The sequence below is a fragment of the Cololabis saira genome, chromosome 3 (genome assembly GCF_033807715.1).
Source record: "Cololabis saira isolate AMF1-May2022 chromosome 3, fColSai1.1, whole genome shotgun sequence".
In the NCBI taxonomy this organism is placed as follows: Eukaryota; Metazoa; Chordata; class Actinopteri; order Beloniformes; family Belonidae; genus Cololabis; species Cololabis saira.
In genome coordinates, this window is record NC_084589.1 from 9,037,426 (window position 1) to 9,063,776 (window position 26,351).

General features: G+C 43.3%; 1 protein-coding gene across 3 annotated transcripts in view; it reads left to right on the forward strand.

The window, feature by feature from the left end:
• The window catches only part of LOC133425111 (intermembrane lipid transfer protein VPS13B-like), a 362,452-nt gene that overhangs the window by 184,676 nt on the left and 151,425 nt on the right, over nucleotides 1-26,351 (forward strand). For 2 of the 3 annotated variants that reach the window (XM_061715794.1, XM_061715800.1), the window contains 8 exons: nucleotides 648-862; nucleotides 5,184-5,387; nucleotides 9,679-9,850; nucleotides 11,723-11,837; nucleotides 15,603-15,741; nucleotides 16,694-16,966; nucleotides 18,079-18,235; nucleotides 19,112-19,223. In XM_061715794.1, coding sequence (XP_061571778.1) covers nucleotides 648-862; nucleotides 5,184-5,387; nucleotides 9,679-9,850; nucleotides 11,723-11,837; nucleotides 15,603-15,741; nucleotides 16,694-16,966; nucleotides 18,079-18,235; nucleotides 19,112-19,223 — 1,387 coding nt within the window. Of the gene's footprint in view, nucleotides 1-647; nucleotides 863-5,183; nucleotides 5,388-9,678; nucleotides 9,851-11,722; nucleotides 11,838-14,738; nucleotides 14,806-15,602; nucleotides 15,742-16,693; nucleotides 16,967-18,078; nucleotides 18,236-19,111; nucleotides 19,224-26,351 lie in introns of all 3 variants that reach the window. The other variant, XM_061715807.1, reaches the window with a different exon arrangement.

Sequence of the window (26,351 nt, forward strand, 5' to 3'; positions counted from 1 at the left end):
TTGTCTGTTTGGCTGGCTGTTGCTGAAATACATGAACTATCTCAGAATCTGACTCTTCGTCACTTCAAAGATATCTGGACACACAAGTGGATATGGGAGTAAAGGTTATTTGTTGCTCCTGGTCACATAACTCCTGGTATAATTAACACTACCCACAGTTTAAAAAGGTTTCTTATCTTAACACGTGGATTATCTACAGTAAGTTCAGCAGTATTATAATCACAGCTTTGGTTCAACCTTCGAGTTAGGCTCCATAGTTGTTGATATCATGTTAGAAGTATGACATTGGTTGTTCCTACATTATTTATGGGATGTTCACACAGATGTCAAATACCATTTGTATCAAAAGCTGCATTTTCTGTTAGCTGTTGTATATCATGTAGCTTTGCACTCCCAAAGACATTTTTGTAGGAAGAAATCGGACAAAATAAAATGAAAACACGTAATTTCTTTACATCCTCAGTGCCAGAACATCATTTTAAAGTAATACGAGAAGGCGTTTTTCTTCCCCTCTACAAGTACTTGTCTTGCACGCTTTGCCACATAACGTTTCTCTCATCCTCCCTGCTTCTTTCAGATGTTTCAAAAAGAGTTTTAACCCTTTGTTATTACCACTGTTTCCTTACTTTCCCACATGTGCCCACCAGGTGATGCCTTCCCCTGGACTATAAGCCTGAGTCAGTTCAGCATCTACACGCTGTTGGGACAACAGAAAAGCCTGAGCCTGTTGGAGCCCATGGGATGTACGTCCACACTAGCTGTCACATCTAAACTGCAGGGCAGTTCTGAAGCAAGGCATTCCTTTGTAGTCTGCCTCCATGTTGACCTGCAGCCAGTTCACGCCAAATGCTCCAACCCTCAGGTAAGCCACAGGGTGCTGACATTGTCATAGAAAAAGAAGTGTGTGTCCGTACCCCAAATTATCTTTTTTATTTTCCCCTAAAACTTTCCTAGAGTACAATACGAATGCACGAACCCCGGCTGGAACGTCGTACCTCTGCATGATTTTCTAATGCAGACTGAAAAACAGTAAATAAACAGTCTCATTATCTTCCGTCACGTAATTTTCTTGAGAGTGAAAGCGTAAACGTGAGTGTAACCCATTTTGTTTTGGTCAAACATTATCAGGTCTTGGTGAGGGAGAAGGGGGACTTGTCACTACTGTTTTACAGTGTGTTGCATTGTTTTTGTGAGCACATAATCAATACAGACAGACGGGAAATGGATTGTGATCATTTCCGTGCGAGGTTCCTGGGTAGTTTTTTACAGTATTATAATATTGTTTATTTCTTTCCCGTCTTGAGCAAGTATCCTGTGTAAGGATTCAGTTCGGGTGATTTGATGAATGGTAGAGCTGTTGAGGTTCAACCACAGTGATGAGCCGCGGTGATTTCTATGGGAATTGGTACAAAAACAGAGTAACATCTCAGTGGGGTTTGTTTAAATACATTTACTTCTTTGTTCTCTTTTTCAATGTCTGCAATTTTTCAGGTGTTCACACATTTAAAGCAGCAAAACTGCACCAAGAAGTTTGGCCGCTGTAGTTCCCTCGCCCTCTAACAGCATGTTTGTAACATTACATCAGATTTCCCATTACGTGTGATGAAATACTGCGTAGTATAAACTAAGGGATTCGTGAAATTCCAGTGAACCGACCAAGCTCTTAAATGAACAATGGGGCACTTTTTGAGAAATAGTGTTTATACTGTTGAATTATTATAGGCGTTTAAAAATATCATACCAACTAGATGTAACATAGGAAATGAGGTAAGTGTGTCCAAACATGCAACAAAAAAGGAGACCAGTCCAAGCAGGCACATTTTTTTTGTGTGTCATAATGAAGATGTATTTATTTATGTGTTTAGTTAGTTACTTGGTTAATGAGGATGGGGCAGATCTGTCACAAGCTTAATCTGAAAAGGTTAAATGTGAGACAGCCGGAGAGGTTTGCTGATGAGGAGTGAGCCAAAATACCTGTGCACAGGTGCAGAAGTCTCCGTGAGAGTTCCAGAAACGTCTCACTGCAGTGATTGGCTTCACATTCTTGCACTGGAGAGGTGATGCTGCTTTTAATCTTACTGTACCTGTGTATAATGACAATAAAAAAGTATTCTATTCTATGTATTCAAAGGTTGTGCAACAGAATATTCAGATGAAGGTCCCATCATTAGTTTGTCTTAAAATGGTTCTGTTGAGCTGCAGGTCAAAAGTAACATCTGATTTTCATTAGTCAGTTTTCAGTGTTATTAGTTTTTCAGTTTCAGGTTATTGCAGTGACCAACAGACTTGTTTGTGCACCCACGCTCATATGAACTGCTTTACTTCTGACATGTATTTCAGCTAATACATACACTCACGTGCACACACACGTCCACACAGGGCTGCTAAACATCCTCCTATTCATTTATGGCGTTAATTTTATACTTTAAGGCAGGAACACTAGCCTCATGAATGCTCTTTTCTTTTTCCATCTGGGATCTTTGATTTATTTATTTATTTTATGAATGACCAGAAGCTTCTGTTCGGTTTCAGTTTTGGACTACTGCCGCTTTCCAGGCGTCGTGATATGCAGATGACAGGTCTTTGGAGGACACGCTCCTCCAAATGTTCTTTTCATTGTCCTGGTATTTAAATTTGATATCTGTACTGTGTGTGTGCATGTGTGTGTGTGTGTGTGTGTGTGTGTGTGTGTGTGTGAGACAGCTTTATTGTAGTAAATAGTATATACATAAAGTTGGACTGAATCGCCTTTATGACGCCGTCTTTCCACTAAACCGAATCATCGTGGGGATTTTTCATGTTACATGGCTTATTCTCAGCTTGATGAAAGTGACAGATTTAAAGGTTAAGACAAACAAAAAAGATGGAGCAAATGGCAGTAAAAGTAAAGACACAAATGACAAGAAAGACATAGCAAGGATGGTAAAATATATACGTACAGCGTGTGTGTGAGCTGGTAAAAATCTCACCATGAAATGATGGGTACAGTACATTCCCACAAACTCATTCACTCCCTATTCCTTCTCCTTCTCTCAGAACACCCCCTCTCTTTTTTCCTCCACCATACAGGCTTCAAGCGCTTGTTCCAGATATGCTGCTGAGTGCAGTAGTCCTTGTTGTGCTTGGTTGGAGTTCCAGGCCTAAGAAAAGAGCCGGGGACACAGCGCCGTAACTCCCCTGCCAGCAGTGCAGTATAGTCGGCTATGGGAGACAGCTGTTGGCTCCAGACGTGCACGGCCGCCGCGTTGACACTAGCAGCTCTTCCTGGACATGTTTTAAATGGCTCAGCTGTAATATATTTTACTTCTTTTTAATGTGATTTATGCTCATTTGTGGAAGGCCTCCACGCAATATGGGCTCTTTTTAGAAGTGCATATGTGTGAGTGAGTGATAGAAGTAGAAACCAGTTGGGAGCAAAACACCGTAGTTGGTGTGTTTGTGCTTCCATCTGGGCACCTTTGAGGGTCGGGGTTAGGTGGAGGGCTAGTTTTCTGCACAAGCAGGGCATTTGAAAACCAGAACTTGCTGGAATTTATTTTCTTCCTTTCCTTCCTTCTCTTGCTCTCCTGTAAGAGTCTGTGTAGATGCATGAATAACAGAGATCATCACACCATATTTCCCTGTCCACCTCTCATGTTTCCACTCTTGTTTTCAACCTTGTTTTTCTAAAGCCAAGATCTTATTCATGTGAACGCATGATATATAGTTAAGAGCGTTTGATCGAGAGCCTTCAGTTTTTCCAATTTGGAGCGAGTTTGTAGGGGAAATAGATGACACAACTTAACTTTCCTCTGTGGGTGTTTCTTTGGAAGTTTTGTTGTTATGGATAACAAATTTGTATAGTGAAACACGTGTCTAAGCACGCTGAACTTTTCAGATGAGCTGTTGAGAAGAACATGAAAACAGGTCTAAAGCGGTGGTGTGTCGGAGATGATGTGAAAGGAGAATAAGAAGTGGTTGAGTTCTAGCTGACATTTCTTTCTTCTCTTTCTCTCTCTTTCAGCCGTTACTGCGTTTAGTGTCGCATAACTACAAAACTGTCAAGCTAAATCGCTGTAATGATCTCAGAAGTCAGATCTCCTGAGAGCAGCTGCTGGATCAGAACTTTGCATATCGATGCATTTTAACCTGATTTCAGATCCTGAACTTGGTTGCGGTCTGTTGAGTTGCGTTATGAAATGCTCTTATATATTCAGTTAAGCTGGGCATACACTGTGCGATATTTTAAATTGTTTGATTCAGCCCCATCTCAAACTGCACAATTAGATCGCTGAGTTCAAAAGTTCACAGCCCACGACGAGTAATGGTCTCACACTGTACGTCCCGATATTCGGATGCGACCCGTCTGCTCACACTATACGATCATAATCCTCACGTCGAACTTCTGTTACTGGTACTGACAACGTCGTGATTGGTGACGGAATTGGCTATTAAAACATGATTTGTAATGTGCAGGGGTGCACACAAGCCTGTACTCGAGGGCTAGTCTACTGCATGTTTTAGATGTTTCCCTGTCTTCAACACACCTGATTCTAATCACTGGTCGTCATCAACATGTCATCAAGGTTTACACAACTCTGTTGGTGACACAGCCTTGTCTATCAGGGTTGTGTAGAGGCAGGGAAACATCTAAAACGTGCAGTAGACTAGCCCTCGAGTAATGGCTTCTGTGCACCCCTGGTAATACTTTAAACTACAAATAATAGTTTTTGACGTGACATCAGAGATTGCGCATGCCATCTGCGAAAGGATGAGGCAAATCGGGTCGTAGCTGCTTCAACTGAGCAATTCCTTCAGGAGGAGCGACCAGGATTTCAAACTCGTTTGATTTTCTTGCGAGCACACATCGGGATCGTGATCGGGAGCTCGTTGTGAGGTGTTAATCTCTCGTCGTTACCCCATGTTTACTGCACGAGGCACGAGCAACGATTGGGTCGAAATCCGGCCCGATCCAAAAAATAGTCCCACGAGTGGAAAATCGGTTCAAAACTAGCCGACAATCGCACAGTATCTGCCCAGCTTAAGGTGTGCATCTTAAGAATGCATTCAGGTGTGTTGATCTGTTCAACTCCCATTCAATGTCTCCAATGACAAATGACCTTGTTTATGAATATGACTTGGAAATATGAAAACACAAATAAATCGAAAAAACCCATTGTCTCTTTACGTCTGTCGCTCACTAGGTCCAACTTTTGTATGAGCTCCTTCTCAGCTGGAGTTCCACATGGGCCCGTCTTCAGAAGCATGGCATTCTGCGTCAGCCTTCCAGTGTCCCAGACCCCCCTGCTGGTGCTGCTCCGTCCTCCCCGGTGCGCAGCAGCGCCGGCACCGCCCCGCCTGACACCAGCACCTGCAGCCCGTCTGCTGATTTTGGCTCCCGCACTGAGGTTTGTCTCTCTTTACCCCCACATTTCATTTCATCACATCAGTACACTTGTCTTTGTCATAGTTTTTTCATGCCACGTATGATATTCAAGCCTTTGCTATGCACATAATTCCTGTGCTGACTGATGGTTGTAGCTGCTAACATTGTTTTATTGTAATGGCTGTAATAGCTGAGTCAGTGCTAACACGTGTAATTTGTTTAAAACATGTGTTTTGTTTAGGAAGAACTCTAAAAGCTGGAAAAGTCTCATCAGTACGCGTGTTTCTTATATTATTTCTTTTATATCTAGTTCAGATCATCCAGATAGGCTGTGAGCGCTGTTTGGTTGGTTTACTGTACTGTAAGTTGAGGTTTGATTGAGTATAAACCTTTCTCTTCATGTAGGAGGGAAATAAACCATATTTACATCTTTACACAAGTCAAAATATTAAACCCAGACACGAAGTATGAAGTGTAACAGGGGAGACGGCCCAGTGAAAAGCCAGGGGAGAAATTATAGTTTTGTGGTTTTAAGGGGCAGAGACATTAAATCAGGTTTTCCTTTTGTGCTCAGGTGATGAGTATGAGTTCATAGAGATGGGGGGAATGAATAATGTTTGTGTTTACCTTGTTTTTATGTGACTGCCATCCCCCTGGCAGCACCAGGGGATACAGTTGAAAAGCACCACTCTCAACAATGTCTTCACACCTCCGTCCACAGCAACCGGGTTTAGGGCGTGGAGTGAGTCATCCGACTCAGTCTCCCCTCTCTTCAGTGCGTTAGAGCATTTAATTGCCCACTACCAACGTCAGACTACAGAAAATGCAGTAATTTAAAGTTGGGTTATTGTAGTAAGATTGTTTTACTCTTCTCTGCAAAACGTGATATCTCAGTAAATGATGCATTTTTAGACCGAAATGGCAACGTAAAAATAAGATTGTGACAATAGTTGAGTTTGTTGTGATTCCAGATATCCAAATATGATTTTATGCAGTTTTGTGATATTCATCCATCACAGTGTCCCAGGAGACTAGTGGTGTGTTTGCTTGTCAATGGAGAAAGTGTGTGTATCTGTGTGAGAGTTAACTCTATAGTGTCAACATGCATGTTCTCCGGAGCCATTTGTGGACCAACAAAGGTGACAGTCCCTCACTATCATGGCTGGGGACCCACCGACTCTAACATGCCTGCTGTGGCCCCTGACAGCCACTTGCCACTGTTTACATAAGTGCAAACACTAGTAGAAGTGTTTAGTCCTCTGGGACGCGGGGGGGTTGAGCAAGACTGCAGGAGCTGTTTTGATACGTCTCAGCAGTAGTGGCAGCAGTTTCTCCTCACTAAGCTCACGCCCCTACCCTCTTCTTTTTGCAATAACATTCACATCTCATCCTTCAAACCATTGCTTTGCGGGACCTTTAAACGGATGTTCTCAGATAGGTTTCTACTGCTAATAATTACATACATTAATCCAATAGAGCTTATAACAGCCAGTCTTTCCCCTCCTTCTCCTCATCCATCTCTTTTGCCTTCATCCTCCTCTATCATACCAATACCTCCTCCTTGCTCTCATATTAATCCTAGCATGTTCAGATCTTCAATCGCCTTCATCCATCGTACGTTTAACAGCATTTCATCTCATATGTATATATGTATATATGTATGGCTCCCCCACCATTATATTGCCTTAATCCATTGTGTATATATATATATATATATATATATATATATATATATATATATATATATATATGTATATGTATATATATATATATATATATATATATATATATATATATGGCTCCCCTACCATTAACAGAAATAACTAAGTTTCTAATAACTTATGGCATTTTCAAGTTCTGTAACATGCTTCACTTAGCTTTCTTTCTCATCTCATATTTTTCCCTCTCATTCCTCCTTTTTTCCTTCTCAGTTTGAAGCCTATCCCACCTGCCCTCTTTTTTTATACTTTATTCTTACAATCTAAGTCTTCCTTTTTCCATCTTAGACGTTTTTTTCCACTCCTCCCCTTGCTTTCTCTTCACATTCCTCTCCTCTAATCAGCCTTTCCCTCCATCTCTGTTTGACACCTCCTGATCTGTTGTTGTCTTCCAGTGTTTGAGTCTCTGATGAGCAAAGACAAACTCTGCAGAGAAAATAAACGTGGATCCTCGGCCCCGTTTATAGCGCAGAGGCCCTGGAATTAAACTGTATACGTTACAGCTTGGCCTGTGGAGGTGTGGGAAAATATCTCCCTCGTAGATGGTGTGTGATTGTTTGGGGCCTCGATGTGGCAGCTTATTAACACGGCGGATTGCACCTCTATCAAACCTCCAACATCATCAATTTAGTCACAAACATATGTATTTATTTATACAACACTAAAACCCATGGACCTTAAGCTGCTTTTGAATTGGCTGAGAACTCACATTTTCAATAAATCTAATATACTTTGTATGGTTTTACTGTCTAATTTCATGCTATTCAGACATCGCAAAATGCCACGATGACCATCAAATACCCAACACTCTTCTTTCCTCTGACCCATACAGAATCAGTTTGTACGAGAATTAGTCTGAAATTGACAGCAGCTGTTCTGGGTGAGAAGCAGAGGCACTTGGGTGTCCGATGCTCAGCTGTAACCACACAGTAGTACACAGTGGTCTGAGCTTCCCACGGCGCCAGCGGCTGGCTCCTGTTTCCACACATGACATTATAGAGCCTAATCTTACCGACAGGCCAGAACTATAAACTAAACAGTCCTACCCGCACACACGCACACGCACACAAACACGCCTTTGTTTTGACTCCATCTCAGCAATCATTAGTCCCCAAGTGGCAGTTGACACTAAAATATCTCTCATTTGAGTCGGCCTAAACTCCATTACTAATGGGCTCATATTACTTGCTACCAGTTACAATTATTACACACAAACTCATATCTCTTATTGTTTGATGACGAGGAGACGCATAATAACACTGACCGACCCGTCAGAGGAATGAACACCAGTTAATTATAAGAGGCATCAAAGTTTTAGTCTTGTTTTATTGCTGTTTTTTAATTCATACAGTATTCATCATTGAAGTTAATAATCTTTGGGGGCGTATTTGGAGTTAATTCTAGTTAAATCCTTGTGTTTCTTGTCCATCACTTTTCTTGTAAGGGCATGTTTCTCAGCAGCATAGAGGTTCCTAATTAATTTTTTATTCTGCATTTTTATTTAATTTATTTGTATAATCGTCATTTTCTGTTGTTATGCTCTGGTTTCAGCCACCTTCAAGTGTGTGATTAAATGAAATTTGCAAATTAGTGCGGTTCCCTCATCCTTACCCCAGCTGCGGAAAGGGGACATAGTTTCCTCATCTGGATCTTCTTTGGGACGCTGTAATCAGCCCCAGCAGCTGTGGGCTTTCTAATTGAGATGGTTGATAACCTCCTCACCAACCACAGCCAGGCTCGATCACCATGACACAATCTGTCATTACCACACTACAATGGGGGAGGAAGTGGAAAAAGTGAAACTCTTCTGTGACAGTTGTGCAGATGTGCATGCCATTTGTTTGCAGGCTTTTCATTTCAAGAGTCAGCTCGTAGATGCATGTTTGCAAAATAGATTTACCAGAAGGAAGCAAAAGGAATAAAACTGTCCACATTAATGTCTCCAGTGATTTCATTGCCTTTCCAAATCCTCAGTCATGAGTGGAGGGCTCTCAGGAGGAAGCCTCATCCACCGAAATCCCGGTTAGCCCTCCACTTCATCTCCCCCACCTCCGCCCCGTCTCCGGTCTTCACATACCATCCACGCAGAGGATGCAAGACGGGTGCCCTGACACCCTGGCCATGTGGGTGCTAGTTTTGGATAGTTGGGCCAACGACAGCTTTGTACAGGACCCCCCCCAAAACACACACACACACACACACACACACAAATGATTCTGCTCTGCGTGGAACTCAGAACCAGACTATGATGTCATCTCATACACAAATAGACTTAACTGTTGGTGATTGCTTTGTTATGGCTACATGCACAGCGACAACACTTCCAAACATACGCATTCACCAAACACATGCTTGGACACATCCCCTGAAATGGATAGTTAATCGGCAGTGAAACCATCAGTTAGATCAGGTTTGTTGTTTACTTGTGCGTATTCTCTCATAACTGGCCCTCCTTGTTTTGGTCTGTTTGAGTGTGGTGATCCTAAACTCTGCCGTCTCTCTGTTTGATAGATATGTGGGTTGTTACGATCGTTAGACCTTTGGCTTGGTAGTGTCTTGGATTCTCACATATTTCGCCCATGTTAACCCCCCCAGGGTGACTCTGTGCCCGCTGGAGATGACGGGCCGTTCGCCGACACTGTGACTCTGGAGCAGAAAACCAGCAGCATTGAGGGAACCAGCGGGAAGGTCAGCCTTTGGATGCAGTGGATGTTGCCCAAGGTCACAGTTCAGCTGTTTGCTCCTGACACAACTGCCAAAAGGACAGGTACTTCACTTTTGCATCATTCTTATGTGACCCCCCCCCAAAAAAAAAGCTTCTTCCTCTGCAGCAGTTTCATAATAAAGTTTGCAAAGTTAACTATTTTACTTTTATTGCATGTGGTATGTTTTCATTCATGTGTTTGCTTGTTACAAGAGAAGCAAAGAAGAACGGGCAATGAAGCACTATAACAGGATAAAACAGCCTTTAATCCTTTAATCCTTTATATAAAAAGGAAGTGATAGAGTGAAGTTTTAGAGGTCAAAAGAAAAGCATTTTGAATTTAAACTGACCTGTTTGCAGTGTGACAGAGAACTGAACAATGTTTTTCTCTCCTCACAATCTTTCTGTATCAGCACTCAAAGCAACACCCCATGCCTCTTTTGTCAGTTAAACGTTAAGCTCCCAGGAGGAGGAGGACACAGCTGGAGAGAAGTTAGGATGGAGGGAAAAGATAAATAAATAAATGGGTGATGAATCCCAAGCAAACTGCCTCTTGTCCCCTTTAGATTTACTGGGCGACGAAAGGCTAGATTTACCTTTAATTAATGGCTGTAATATTTAGCATCTGCAAACCAGATCACCGAGCTTAAGGTCTTTAATGGTGGAAGCGGTAGGTTTTAGAAGACCTCACAGAGATGGGTTGACTTAGAGACATCTTAAATAGGCATTACATTGGATTTGAGTTTAATACGCGCCATCTGAGTTGAGACGTGAACTTAAAATTACATTTTCTCTGCAATGCTTTATGCATTTTATTGAAAACAAGAAATGTTACACAGTTCTAAGATGGTGAATATCACATTTGTTGTTTTACAGCATAAGTACGCCTCCAATATAACTGTAGACACTATGTTAATATGGTTTTTCAAGAATAAAATAAAAAGTTCAATAGCTTTTCAGTGAAATGGGAAAACATGTTGTTAATGCTTTATAACTTTTAGGAAGATCAGCTGTAGTCATTCAGGCACGAGTCTCAAGTCTCCACCCAAGTCAGTGGTGCACCTTTCAAGATGAGGAGACTCGGGTCCTGCAGTACTCCGGACGGATTAAAAAGAGAGAGAAAAATCATACATCAATAGCAGCCCTGTGTCAGAGATGAAAAGTCTCTAGGAAAAACATTTTCAGAGATGTTTTTTTTCCCACCCACAGCATGCACAATAAATTTGACAACCTTTGTTTTTAAGTATGAGTAAGCTGGTGAAGACCTCCACATTTGAGTGACCGCACAGCAACAGTACAACAACAGCCCCAGTTTCACATCCATGAAGCCCATTTTTCCAAGCTAGCCTGGGATTGTGGGACTTTTCTCAGTGGAAACAATGAGAGATTCAATCGTTCGGCTCACAGACTCTGTTCAGCACGAAGTAAATCAGCGAGTCTATGAAGCTTACTCACAGCGACTGCAGTGGCTGGCAGGCACACGGAGAGCAGAGTCAAACGGACAACTTTATAAATACCCACGCAGATGAGCCTTCGGGATGCTTAATTTTATTTCATTACACATTCATTGGTTCTTCCCTTATTATGACAAAGTAATTAGTCCAATACAATCATCATTAAAAAAAGAAATCTACCTACCTATCTAGAAACATCTACCAACTACAGTAGCTAGATCGATGTGAGAGGCACCCGGAGACATTTGTTTACGACTTCCTTAAACAAACGGGTGAAAGTGCTCTCCAGAGGTCCCCGTTCAGCTGCCTTGCTAAGTCCAGCGGCCGCTTCACAGCGAGCGTAAATACAGATGACATGCTTCTGGCATCCACGCAGTTTTAACATGAGAAATACGCTGAAGCAGCGGCCTGTCCGCCCCTGCTGCAGGTCACGTCATGATCCTAAAGAGTAACATCAGATCCTCTCCCGGGTGTCTTTCAGAGGTCTGTGTCATCGCTGAGCTGGAAGACCTGAGCGCCTCAGTCGATGTCCAGGATGTTTACACCAAAATCAAATGTAAAGTTGGCAGTTTCAACATCGATCACTACCGATTCAGGTATGAACTCTTGGACAGCAAATAAAGACACCTGTGCTTTGTTTTTAACTACTTAATTGTACCAGCAAGCAGGAATGAGAATGTTGATAATGTTGGGACTCTCACAGTTTTGTGTCAATGTTTTAATTCACTCCATCACCCCGCTGCTGTTATGATCCCATGTACACACCGATGTCTTCTAATGCTTTTTATTTATTTATTTATTTGTTTATTTATCCCCTCTAAACCCTCATGTTTTCAGGCAGCTGTTGTGGTGCTAACACGCTAACAGATTGTTCTTCGGAGCACATAAATGAGCTGGAGGGCAGAGCAGAAGAGTAGACCTTGTCCATCAGTCATTCCCCTTCTGCCGGTGGTGAATTAATAGATTTGCAGAAACATGAAAATATTGTTTGACAAGAACAAACCACTGAATGATGTTCTGCACAAAAAGTTCCAGCCACGATGGATTTAGTGTGTGTGTGTGTGTGTGTGTGATTTGTTTAGATTTTTTTTTCTCTCCACTGGAGTCGTGATCTCAGAATGTGCACTGCTCTGTGCCCGAGGTCTGTTTCTGTTGGGAGGAGATGACGTTGCAGGAGGTAATTCCCCCTGTCTAGTTGTGAGGAGATAATGAAGCACCGATCAAATGGTGCAGCGTTTTGTATCCAACAGTATGTTTGTGTCTTTTTCATGCCTGTGTGCGCATTTTCCCAAGTGTCTCCGGCTCTGGTCCCGCCAGGCAGTGGGAGGGAATTGGCTCTTATTAAGCCCCATCGTTAACCATCAGCGGCCTCACCAGTAACACGATAATAGGGACTGATCCTGAACTGCCAGGGTTTCAAATCACCTTAGCAGGCTCCAAGGTATGTCAGCGTAGGTCAGGAAAGGACTGAGGGGATCATCTTGGCTTGGAGCAGAACTGCCAAACAAAAGTCTTACAGACCTCCCTGTTTTTGTGTGCCTAGGTAATTTATCATTTTTCCTAGTTGCATATGTCTTGTACAGTATAGAAAAGGAGCCTGAGCCAGGACGACGTCAGTGGCTCGTCATGTTCATGCTGTGAAGACTCCCGGGATCATTATATCACTCTGTTCTGTTCTCCACAGGTGTGTGACCAATAGCTCCGGAGACGGCGCCAAGCCCAATCACCTCTTTGCCTATTTGAGCAGATAATTAGACAGTTCTCTTCTTTCTAGGTTATTTCAGTGTAACATGCATTCACCAACACGGTGTAAACACTTACCAACCGAGGCTCTGGCAGACAGATGCACTCAGCTCTCCAAGCCGGGTTACGGTTCGGGTCGTTCAGGAGTCGATGGAGGATCTCTGGGCCCCCGACTCACTCTGATCTCTATTATCCACATGTATGGGAGAGCCCACGTTGAGTGGAGTACATATTAATCATTCTGAACAGATAATTGCTTGGTATTTCAGCACCACGTCCAGGTTCCTTGTGCGCAGAGGGTCAGATTAGATCAGGCTTGACAGAGAGAATGCCTCGTCCGGTTTTAGCTATGTCATTACTGGAATATGGGAGGCGACTATATAATTGAATCACCGATTGTATCAGAGGGTTATAAGGACAAGATAGGGTGGAGTGAGGAAGAAATATGACAGAGGAGTCCCACAAGGACTAAAACAATTAGTTGGGTGTATCGCCCCTACACCGTAGATGTTGGGGTCACCGATGGAGCAGGGAAGCTTGTTAAAAGGGACATAAAAGCAGAAAGATAATGGGGTGATTCAGTATAAGACTCTTCAAGGCATTTCCTGTCTCATGGAATGTTTTCCTCCTTATTTTAGCCAGGTCTTTGTATATATTTATCTATGGTGTGGTGACCCCTGAACATGACTCTTCACCTTTATTCAGTCCAACCAGCACTCAAATTAAAGCTGATGTCCACAAATACCGGGGGATTGAAGGATGACTGGGTGGGGGCGGAGAGACTTAACAGATCTGGGTGGGTTCCACATATACCACACATGGAAGACAGCAATGCTTAAACCAGTGACACACACAAGCATTACAGTGGGTGTGTTAGGAGTATTGTCACATACTCTGAGTTTAGTATTTTTGTGGTGCTTTAAATGGAGACTCTTAATTATGTCCTTCACCAAGTTGATTTTCTTGGTTTCTGCTTTACAGGTGCTCTTTGCTGGATGTGTACAATAATAAACTGGAATCTAATATGTCAAAACATTACTAAGATGGAGCTGTATGATCTATCAGACTTCGTACGTTTTGAAAAAACCTGGAAACGTCATGGAATTTAAAAATGTCATTTTCAAGGCCTGGAAAAGTTTTGGAAACATAAGTTCACCCCAAAAGTTTTGGAAAAGTCATGGAATTTATTTTTCTCACTTAATGATAACATTTAGTAATAACAGCCTTTTTTTTCAAATTAAAAATTGATCAATAAATATTTCGTATCGAAAAGTCTTGCGCGTGACGTGTCTAGCATCTTGCACATCTTGCAGATCGGATCGAGTGACCACATTCTCCAACAGTTATTATTCCAGTTATTACAGTTATATTAGATTACTGTACTACATATACTACAACATCTTGCTGGTATATCAGTGTTACTTTAGACAAATGTTTATTTTGTATAAAACCATAATTGTCATTAGATCTCCACTGTAGTGACTTTTTACATTAGTTTTATTCCTATATTTCATTCATACATTGATGTTTTAGAGATCACGTATAGTCATGGAAACTTGCTGCCAAGTCGTGGAAAAGTCATGGAAATTTGTTGGTTAAAATGTGTATGAAACCCTGTCTATGCTTCCAGCCTGCTAAAGTTCAAGTGTTTGTGTCAGGCTGCGATTACTCGTGGCTCTGACCTGGTAACATCAGCTCCAGGGCAGCGCACTGACAGAAGCCCGTTTTAAACTGGGTCTTGCCTGTTTCTCCAGGCCAGGACAGGGCTGTCAATCTGGCGGCTATGAAGGACTCATTCTGCAGTGCAAGGAGACGGCTGCGGTGAGGCTCCTGCGTACCCCAGAGCAGCAGTAGCGGCCTTAGCCTTCTGTAAACTGTCCCTCACCACACTACTGCTCCTAATCAAGGTCCTTCATCTCTGCTCGTACTGGACAGACAGGAAAATACCGCGTGACAGGAGGCAAACATTGTGTTTGGCTTAAAGGAAAGGTGCAAATAATGAGACCTTTCACCAAACGGATTTCAGTTATGAATTTGGTCCACGGCACCAGGCTCCCCTGTCTCTCCAGTAACTGGTTGACTGAAAACTCAGTAAATCGGGTCGAATCGATCTTCTTTTTCTGTTGGAGGGGTCTGTGATTTCGGATCCCCTTTATTTTTTTAATGAGTGTCTTGTTTTGGTAATGGTTTTATACTGGCACCCAGTTAATCCTACTTTTCTGAGCCATTTAGTTAAACAGCATATAATGGGGAAGAATACTAATAGATGTAATCAGAATTACTGGTGCCTATCTTAGTCTTTAGGGCTCTAAGTTCCTGTGGACTGTGGCGTCTCCATAAAGACATGGCTCAACAGTTAAGTCCGAGCTCCTGTCCATGGATGGTATAAGACCATTTCTCAAAAACTCAGCTGATTCAGGCTCTTGCAGCTTCCTTTGGTTTTAATCTGTTTACCTTCTTAAAAACATGGCGTTTCATGCTTGTCTAGCATTTCTTTTTGTACATTTACTCCTAATCTTAATACATGCAATTATCTTTGCTGTCCTCTTACTGTGATCCGTTCTGTCCTGTTCCGCACCTCCTTCCTCTCTCTCACCCTTCCCTCTCCTCACCTCCAGTCTGGAGGAGGGAACCCGGAGCTCGGGCAGCTGTGGAGTGGTCCTCTCTTGCACTGACAAGCTGAACAGACGTACTGTGTTGGTTCGACCCGTCAGCAAGCAAGACTCTTTCAGCCACTTTTCTGGCTTTTTCCCTCCTGTAAGAATCCAGCTCTTCTTCTATTTTTTGGTTTTCTGTGTTGAACATCCACCAACAGTGGCATAAAGAGTTGTGTGTGCACCAGAAAGTTTATTCTTAATAATTTGTGAAACGTTTGAGTGGTACTTCACTTTAGTTACCTTATATCACTTCTAAAGTTCAGTCACATCAGTCTAAAATGAAGGACTCTACTAGTTTTATAACCCACATGGTGATTCAGGAATTTGCTTTGAAAAGAAGCTTTTGTGCCTTTTCATAATTCATACAACGCCTCGTAAAAACTTGCAAAATTTGGAAGAGTCTTTTTCCCAACAGCTATGAAGTCCACTGTTACTGGATGATTTTCAGACTAAACCCTGATGTCTTAAATCAATCCACCTACCTTTTGATCATTAAACATTTGAACATGAGTTTATTTTACTTTATAGGAATCTAATTTGGTGACTCTAGATCTGCTTTACAAATCACTCATGAGACTGAAGATGTTATTATTGACAAGATATAATCTTTTCTAATCTCATGTTTCAAAGTGTTTTGTAAAGTGGCCGATTTACTTTTTTTTTAGCTAAAATTTGCTTTTGGTGAAGCTTTTATGTTAACAGCTTCGGCTTGGCTGGCTTTTCTAGACATGCAAACGGGAAAAAGAAAAAGCAGGGCTGTTTTGTTTGGGTGAGATGGAGGTTAACTCATTTTCATTAAACACAAGGATCAAATGCAAATCTGGTCTTCCAAAAGCCAAATTTCTACATTTTCCAAAACCATCCCAACTGAATTAAGTTAATGTCTGTCAACCTGGCCTTATTATAATAAAATAATAATAATAATAATGAAAAGATTTAACCCTCATCCAAGAAATCAGGCCTAACTAATACATGAAAGTTATTTTTCCTCCACTGTTGTTATTGCTGCCATCTGTCATCCCCGTGACGTGTCCTGTCTCACTGCTGGTCAGACGGCAGCTAAGGTCTTGGAGGGCTCCCATCAGCAGCACGGCTTCCTGTCAATCACCTACACTCAGGCCGTGACCAAAAACGTCCGTCACAAACTCACCACCCGGCCAGAACGACCGTCCCGCAGCAGCGCCACGACGGCCAGCCAGCGGATGAGCGGCGACCTGCTGGCGGACGGCGCCCCTCAGTACCTGAGGGAGATCCTGCTGACGGCGCAGCCCTTCGACGTGGTTCTGTCCTGTCCTCTCCTGGCCACGGTGGCAGGGGTGTTCCAGGTAAAGTCCCGTTACTGTATCCGGCTCGTTTCCTCCGTCCAGCCACCTTTTTAGGTGTCTACAAATGATTGTAGATTTTGAAAGCAGTTGTTACATAATGTTTCAGTAATCTGGAGAATTTAAAAAAATATATATTTATAGTCAAGGGAATCAAAATGAGAACCTTTTTAAATGATTCACAAGGTTTTTATTTTTCTTTAGAAAAGTTGATTTTTGTTATGTATGTTTTTGTTTTTAGGGCTTGAGCACTTACAGTGCGAAGGCCCTATTGTATCTGTAGGAATTGTTCTCGTTTTTATTTTTCTCGTTTTTCTTCTGACTAAATGAGGACCTTTTTCCCCCTAAACGTGCCCCAAAAGTCACCAAATTTTGCACGCAATCCAGTCCTGGCGAAAAATGTGATATTTAATGGTTTGCATTAATGGGTGTGGCCTAACGGCTCAACAGCGCCCCCTAGAAAACTTTGTGCCTCAATCCCCACAATATGGTTTGACGTACATGCAGGAAAATCGGTACACACCTGTATCATGTTGCAACTTAAAAAAAGTCTCTTGGAGCCATGGCCGAAACCGAACAGGAAGTCGGCCATTTTGAATTAATCGTGTAATTTTGGCGCAATTTATGCCATTTCTTCGGCCGTTAATGCGGCCCGAACCGTAACGTGCACCCAGGTGTGTTATACATCAAAATGTGCATCTCCATCCTGCGACGATGCGCATTACTTTTCACAGTCAAAAGCGTTACCGTGGCGACGATAGACGCCAAAAAGCGCACCCACCTTTCATCTGATTGGTCCATATTTGATAGTTCCTACTTTCTGCCATAACTTTTGAATGGTTTGATATAAAGACTCATGGGTGGTGTCATCGGAGTCGGTTTTGAGTACTTGACCTTCATTGGCATGAATTAGCCCCACCCCTTCTTCTGATTGGTCGATATTTGATAGTTCCTATTTTCTGCCATACTGTAACTTTTGATTGGTTTGATATAGAGTCGTGGGTGGTGTCATCAGACTTAGTTTTGAGTACTTGACCTTTATTGGTGAAAATTGCACGCGCAAGGGCACGTTCATCGCTGCTTTTAGCTTTAATTTATAACTTATTTCTTTCCAGGCCACAGTGCCCAGACGCTACAGAGAGCGAGGGAAGTCAACAGGTCAGCCAATGAGAAGCCACACGTTGACATCCCGGTGCTTACCTCTTATTTACATCAACACCAGCGTGATCAGGGTCTTCTGTCATGGAGCACCAGACAAACAGTCAACCTCAGGTTAGTTACACGTCTCATTCAGGAGAAATATCTTATGGAGCAGCACGAAGGAACTTTTGCACTATTTAGCTTTTAGCTTTTTCTTTTAGCCTTTGTTTTGACTGACATTTTAGTGCATAAATGTGATCAACTGCAGCCAAAACTTGCATTAGTTAACATCTAATAATGCACAAAGTTGTCCGTTGCAATTAAGATACAAGATTAACTTTATCAACGTCATGAATAAGTTCTTTTTTTTTTTATCTCACTCTTTGTGTTCTTTGCTTATGCGTGAAATATAAACGATATAAGTTAGAGTATTGAAGTCATAATATATCACTCCCTATTTTATGGTGATATGAACTCATTTTGGCTCATTCTGCCATGTGGCCCGGCTTCTCCCTCCCACTGGCTCTGCGTGTTTGCATTCTGCACGTCTGTGTCACTCAGATGAAAGTCTCTGTCACTCTCAGCCAGATGAGGCAGAGCCACCACATTAGTATGGAAAGATGTTTTCTGCAATAAACAAATAAATATCCACTGCTCTGAAAAACCAGCCACAGCTATGCTTAAATCTCCAGGATATGAATATTGAGCCTTGTTTTGTCTGCCGGTTGTGCTGAAATGACTAATTGTGTTTAGATGGAACTTTTTGGGCTTTAAAGCGGTGTTTGTGTGACGTGTTAGAAATGCTGCAGAGGTAATAGTGTGATAGATTAAGTGTAGCTGAGTCAATGTTTACCGTGAGACTGGTACTGCACTTTGTTTTTCATCTTGAGATAGATTTTCTTTTACTTATTTGAAATATAATGCAATCCGGCACCTTGATTAGTTGAACTACATATTAGATTTGTGTGTTTGATGTATTACATGCATGTTTGTTTTGTATTGTGTTAGATCCCACGGAGAAGAAAGAAGACACCCTTGTATTAAAGCTGGGTTCCCTCAGCATGGCTCCTCAGGCCGACAATCCACTGACGCGGACCGTGCTGCGAAAAGATATCTACCAGTAAGAAAAGCTTTCTTCCTACCAAAACTCTTCTGCTAAATTCATATTTCACTGGTTATTTGCTGTTAAACAGCAAACCACTGTTATAAACACAAGGTACTTGTCTCACACGCTTGTGGAGAACCTTCGTCCTTGATATCTGCTGTTCAAGGCTGATCACCGAGTCCACCTCCACATCCCTTCCATGTTTATACATTTCCACTCTCAGCTCTCCTTTCCTGTTGTTTAATCCAATTCCACTGACATGAAATCAGGACCAAACATTGATGGTCATAGCTCATTAAAAGTGCCTCTAAAACGTTTGATATATTCAGTAAAACCTGTTGAGGCAAGTTTTTTGGTGTGTTTTTAATATTTACTTTCAAGTAGACGTCCGTATGTCTTCCTTGGATGTTTAGTGTCTCATTGGGGAGGAAGGGATGTAGGATGCAGAGGATAATAGCACCTCATAGTGGTTAAACTGCCCCTGCCATGACAGAGAGAAATGAGTGACACCATGGGGGTCCGGCAGGCCCTCCAGCTGAAACACAAGACTGTTGACACAAGCCCCCCGTGCCATGTGGATCAAAGCTGCAGGGCAAGGAAAATCTGGACTTTGGAGGGAAATAGTTCTGCGCAAAACACATTTCCCTGCCATAGGCACCAAGAATCTGGATTGTGTCATAGCTGCCTCAAAACCACAGCCCCACAGAGCGTATGCGTGTGTGTGAAAGAGCACTTGGGCAGATATAGAGCTGGCAAACACATGTAATGAGGGAGATAAAAGGGGTGCCTAATGCTTTGTGCAGCTGCAAGTGAGATGTGAGCTGTGAAATGGAGAAAACGAAAAAGGAAAGTGGACAACAAAGGATAGGAGGGGCCATTTAAGTCTTCATTGCTGCTTTCAATTGGTTAAAATGTCACATGTAGGGTTATTGCACACTACAGGGAGACGAAGGTGGTCCGGGCCTATGGTATGTTGGACCAGCTATAGCAGCTCAAGCACCAGAAATTCCTGGGACACTACCTAATTTCTTTTACTGGCGTACTCAAGCTATCTTCATGAGAATGTAATTTAGTCTTTGATGTATGAAACAATGATGGTATTGATTAGTAACCATAACTACTGTTTTGCAGGAGATGTTGAACTTTTTATAATCCTCACTAGCTTCACTATTCTGACATGTTTGCCGTTTGTTTTGATTCTTTTTTTTTTTTTTTTTTTTTTTTTTTTTTTACCTTGTCTGCACACATATTATTGATTGATACCATGACGGTAGAAACCAAAAGTGTATATATGTGCATTATTACTATATGTAATATATACATATATATACGCACACATATGCGTACACATACATAAATATACACATACAAACCCAGTGTTTTTTTTTTTTTTTTTTTTTGGGGGGGGAGGGGGTGGGGGGGGGTGGTGACGACATCCACTGCCAATCCAGGAAGCAGGAACACACGGAGACACACGTCAAGCACTGGAAATCTGCAACAAAAAAAACCACAAACAAAGCACGAAACCGGCACGGAGCCATCCAAAACACGAACAGCAATCGACCTAAATCTTGAGATCTGATCGCAGTCTGAGCTAAGCTATCGCTACCGCTACCTAAACCCAAAAACTAGAGAGCCAGCATGCAGGTGAACAAGCCAGTGTGTATGTCTATGTGTGTGTGTGTGTATGTATATGATCATGCATGTGTGTGTGTGTGTGTGTGTGTGTGTGTGTGTGTGTGTGTGTATGCGTGTGACTAAATTACTATATGTGTGTGTGTGTGTGTGTGTGTGTGTGTGTGTGTGTGTGTGTGTGTGTGTGTGTGTGTGTGTAATAAACCAAACAAAGCTCCACCTGAAGTGTATCTATAGTGGGGGAGGGGGGGGAGCAACCCCGCCACCCGCGAGACCAGAGGCCGACAAGGAAGAGCCCGGAACCCAGGCCACCGGCAACCCCACAGAGGGGAGAAGTAGGAGGGAGGCAACCCACCGCCTGCGAGGCCCCCCCCCCCACCCGGCGGCGGCCGAGGGGGCCCGCGGGCGGGGCCCCCACGGCGCGGAAAGAAGCAGCCAGGGATCCCGCGGCGGCGGACCGCGACCCAGGCAATCCCCGGCCACCCGGTCCGGGCCGGACACGCGGCCAGGAGGCCCTCACCCTTCAGGCCAGCGACCCCCACCCGGCAGGGGGCCAGCCCGCCCGGAGAGACAGAGCCGCCCCGGCCGCCGACGCGGGCAGGCGCACCCGTCCCCCACGAAAGTGGCCCTCCAAGACCAGAGGGGCGCCCCGCCGTAGAGGCAGCGGGGGGGACCGGAGACGGGCCCGGAGAGAGGGAACCCCCCAACAAGGCGACACCCGCGCAGGCCCGACAACGGAGGGCCCCAGACCCAGGCATCCCATTCATTCATCCATTCACCTATCCGATACCTATACTAATAATAATATAATATACTATACATAATAATAATAATAATACTAATAATAATACTAATAATAATAATAATAATAACCATCTTTGTATAATATAATATTGATAAATTATTAAGTTTTTGATGTCCTGCCAATGGAGGCTCAAATCCTCCATGGCAGGACCCTTCCATACCGCATTCTCACCGACACAGACATACAATCACGCACCGTTTCCCCCTCCCCGGGGGGATCCAGCACCGCCAGAAGGCACCCCAGGCTGCACGGCGGGCCCCGCCAGGCCCAGGTAACCCGACCCACCCGTCCCAGGCCCAGGCCGGTGAGGGAACGCGGGTGATGTGGGACCCCCTCCCGCCCCTTGTGTTGAGTGCATGTGATTAATGCCATAAAAACAGGGAGGAGGGAGGGCCAAGTATCGATTGACACAGACCCCCCCCCCTCCCGAACTACGTGTCCTTGTCAAATGTATTTATTAAGTGTTGAATGTGCAGTGTCTATTTTGCTGTTAAAACCGTGAGGCGGGGAGTGCCAGGCCCCGCGGGACAGTGCCCCCCACGACCCGGACCCCCCGCCTTTCGCCTATGTGCGTATGAATCGTGTAGGGGGGGCAAGAGGGGGAGCGGAGGCCGAAGCCAGGAAGCAGGACCAGCAAAGCCGGTCCTGATAAGACACCCGCGTCCCCCCACCGGCCGTCCAGTAGACGGGGGCCGGCCCCCCGAGCCGGGCAAGGGCCCCACCGTACCTCCAAGGGCGCCCCCGGCGCCGCCGGAGCCCCCAGACGGAGGAGGAAACGGTCCAACATCCTCCCATTCATACTGACAACATAAGACATAGATACCTGGGAATGGTGCCACCCCGCCGTCGCGCCCGCCCGTGCACCCCCCGGTCAGGGGAAGCCCGCTCCCCGGACCCGGCCCCACCCCCCCCCGAGGCCACCCCGGCGGACACCCCAAGGGTCCCGGAGTCCCCACATCCGCAGGGGCACTTGGCCCCCGCCCAGCGACGGAGGACCAAGGCAGCAATGCCCCCCCAGCGCAGACAGCCACCCCCCACCCAGGCAGGGCCGGGCCCTCCGGGTGGGACCCCCACGTCCACGGCCCCGCCCCCCCCGGGAGGCCCGGAGACGCCCCAGCCACAGCCCCCCGCCCGAGCCCTCCCCAGCCACCCCCCCCCACCGCCATGAGGTAACCCCCCCCACAGGCCCCCAAGGCCCCCACCGGCTAGGGACAGGGCCCCGCGGCCCCCCCCACCGCCCCCCAGGGGCCACCAGAGGCCCGCGCCCCAGACCCCCCAAGCCGACCCCCAACCCCAAGGACTACGAGATCACCACCCCCCCGCCCCCACTAGGTAACGAAGCCAATAAACGGGGACCACAGAGAGTGCAATTCAGCCGAATGTTGTTCAGTGGAGGCAGACATTATCTCACTACTAATATGATCTGATAAAAGATTCCTAAAATGGTTGATACATAAACTGGATTTTTGTTTCCAATTTACTAAAATGGTTTTCTTTGCGATACATAAGGCAGTGAGAACCCGGTGTGTCCAATTAGGATCTATTTGAGTGTCTCCCAGGTGACCTAATATACATACCGTGGGGCATACTGGGATTCTGTGGTTGATCCATGTGGATAAATCCTCACAAATCTCCTTCCAGAACCTCTGTACCGGTGTACAGAACCATAAAGCATGCATATAATTATCTGGGGTGTTCTCTGTGCACTGTGAACAGATATTAGAGGTGACAAAGCCCATCTGGAACATCCTTTGTCCAGTATAATGTATTCTATGAAGAACTTTGTACTGTATAAGTTGTAGGTTTGGGTTTTTAGTCATAGTAAACGTATTTAAGCATATTTGTGACCAAGAAAACTGGTCGGTATTAAGAGAGAGATCCGCCTCCCACTTAGAGATCGGGAGAGAGACTGAATCGTCCAGTTTAGACACTAACCTGTAGAGTTTTGATAACAACTTTAAAGTGCTTAGATTCAATAAATCTATTATCTTAGCGGGAAGTTGTAAATCTAATTGGCTAATTTTGTATGTTTTATTTATTATTGCCTTAAGTTGTTGATACTCTAAAAATTTATTCCTGCTAACTCCGTATTGAACAATAAGTGTATTGAAAGGTACAAACTGTCCTCCTACAATTACGTGCTGTAAGTACCGTATTCCTTGATCTCTCCATTGAACGAAGTTAACCATCTTTTTATCATTTTTCACGATGTCTGGGTTGTTCCATATGGGTGTACGGTCACATGGAAAAAGTGAAATTTTAGCTATTTTAAGAAATTCCCACCAAGCTGATAAAGTTGTGCTAATATTAATGCTTTTGAAACATTGATGACGTTTGATACTTTGACTAATAAATGGTAACTCTGAGATTTCTAGTTCATTACAAAACACTTGCTCTGAGTCCAGCCATTGACTATCTAAAGGATGATCTTTTGACCATTTTACAATATACTGTAACTTACTGGCTATGAAGTAATACTGAAAATTAGGTAATTCTAAACCTCCATATTCTTTGGATTTTTGCAATGTCTTTAAACTAATACGTGGAGTTTTATTTTTCCACAGAAATTTTGATACATATGAGTCCAACGATTTAAACCAGGAAAGAGGGGGTTTGCATGGTATCATTGAGAAAAAATAATTTACTTTTGGTAAAACCATCATTTTAATGGTGGCTATTCTACCCATGAGCGAAATGGGGAGAGAGCTCCATCTGGAAAGATCATCTTCTATTTTCTTTATAAGCTGAACATGATTTAATTTTATTAACTCTGACAGCCTAGGGGAGATGTTTATGCCTAAATATCTAATGTTCCCTGATTGTAATTGAGTATTGGTTATATTCCTAAAATTGCAGTTAACACACAGAACAGTGGATTTAGACCAATTAATAGAATAATCAGACAGAGATGAAAATCCCTCTATAAGTGCAATTGTCTGTGATAGTGAAGATCGTGAGTTCTGGAGGAAGAGGAGTACGTCATCCGCATAAAGACTAATTTTGTGCTCTAATATTTTACATTGTATACCTTTAATATTTTGATTTTGTCTAATAGCTGCTGCTAAAGGTTCAATAAATATTGCAAATAATGAGGGAGAGAGAGGGCAACCCTGTCTAGTGCCTCTTTGCAAGGTAAAACTTGTAGAGATTTGATCATTTGTCCTTACACGTGCCTTGGGAGAGCTGTATAATATTTTTATCCAGTCAATGAAAGATTCGCCAAATCCAAATTTATGCAAAGTTGCCAATAGAAACTTCCAATTTACCTTATCAAATGCTTTTTCCGCGTCTAAGGATATAATAGTAGTCTCCTGTTTATTGATACTCGAATAGTCTATAATATTTAATAATCTGCGAATATTAGTAGACGAATGTCTACCTTTAATGAAGCCTGTTTGATCCGGATGTATAATAGAAGGGGTGACTCTTTTCAGACGTTCAGTAATGGCCTTGCTAATTATTTTAAGGTCTACATTTATCAATGAAATTGGGCGGTAGCTCGATGGGAGCAAGGGATCCTTGTCCGGTTTTAATAAAAGACTAATATTAGCAGAGTTCATATTTAAGGGTAAGCTTTTATTTTCCCTAGCATTTAGAATCATTTTATAAAATGTTGGTGCTAATATACTCCAGAATTCCTTGTAAAATTCAGCTGGGAAACCATCTGGGCCCGGAGCTTTATTATTGGGCATATGTTGAAGAGCTTCATGGAGTTCTCCTATTGAGAGCGGTGAGTCTAAATTCATAACCTGTTCCTGATGTAACTTCGGCAGATTAATGTCTCCAAGAAACTCATTAATGGATTGATCAGATGGTTCAATTTGTGACGAGTATAATTTATAGTAAAAGTCTCTAAAGACTGAATTTATTAAACAGGGGTCATGTGTAACTCCCCCTGACTGGTCCTTAATGGATGTTATGGTTGTTTTTTCTTTGTTTATTTTTAATTGATTGGCTAAGTATTTTCCCGATCTGTTAGCATGTGCAAAGTTTTCCAGGCGAAGCCTTTGTACTAGAAACTGCGTTTTTGCGTCAATTATTTTATTTAATTCTATTTTAGTTTTCCTTATTCTGTTAAGGATACGTTCGTCTGCAGAGGTCTGGAAGGCCTCCTCTAGCGTCTTTATTTCACACTCTAATTCTTTTGTTTTTAAGTTGTCTTTTTTTTTCTTATTTGAAGAAAAGGAAATTATTTTGCCTCGCATTACTGCTTTTCCTGCTTCCCATAGAACGCTCGCTGATATTTCCGGCTGGTCGTTATTTTGTAAAAATATATCCCATTCTTTCTTAAAAAAATTAATAAAGTCGGGGTCTTTGAGCAATGATGTATTAAATCTCCAAACTTTGGAGGATGATACGCTCCCCCTCTTCCCCAGAGTGAAAGAAACAGGTGCGTGATCGCTAATAATGATTGGGTGAATTTGTGATTCTGAGATATCTCTCATCAGAGAGCTACTGACTAAAAAATAATCTAACCTAGAATATGAGTGATGAACGGCAGAGAAAAAAGTGTAGTTCCTAAGGGTTGGGTGTAGAGAGCGCCATGTATCGCAAAGACCCAGATCATTCATGTATTGCTTAACAATACTTGCTGACTGCCAACTCCTGTGTCCGCCTGCATTACTGAGCCTGTCCACTCCAGGGTCCAGAACCATGTTGAAGTCTCCTCCGATGATGACTGTGTTGTCTAGGTGAGCAGAAAG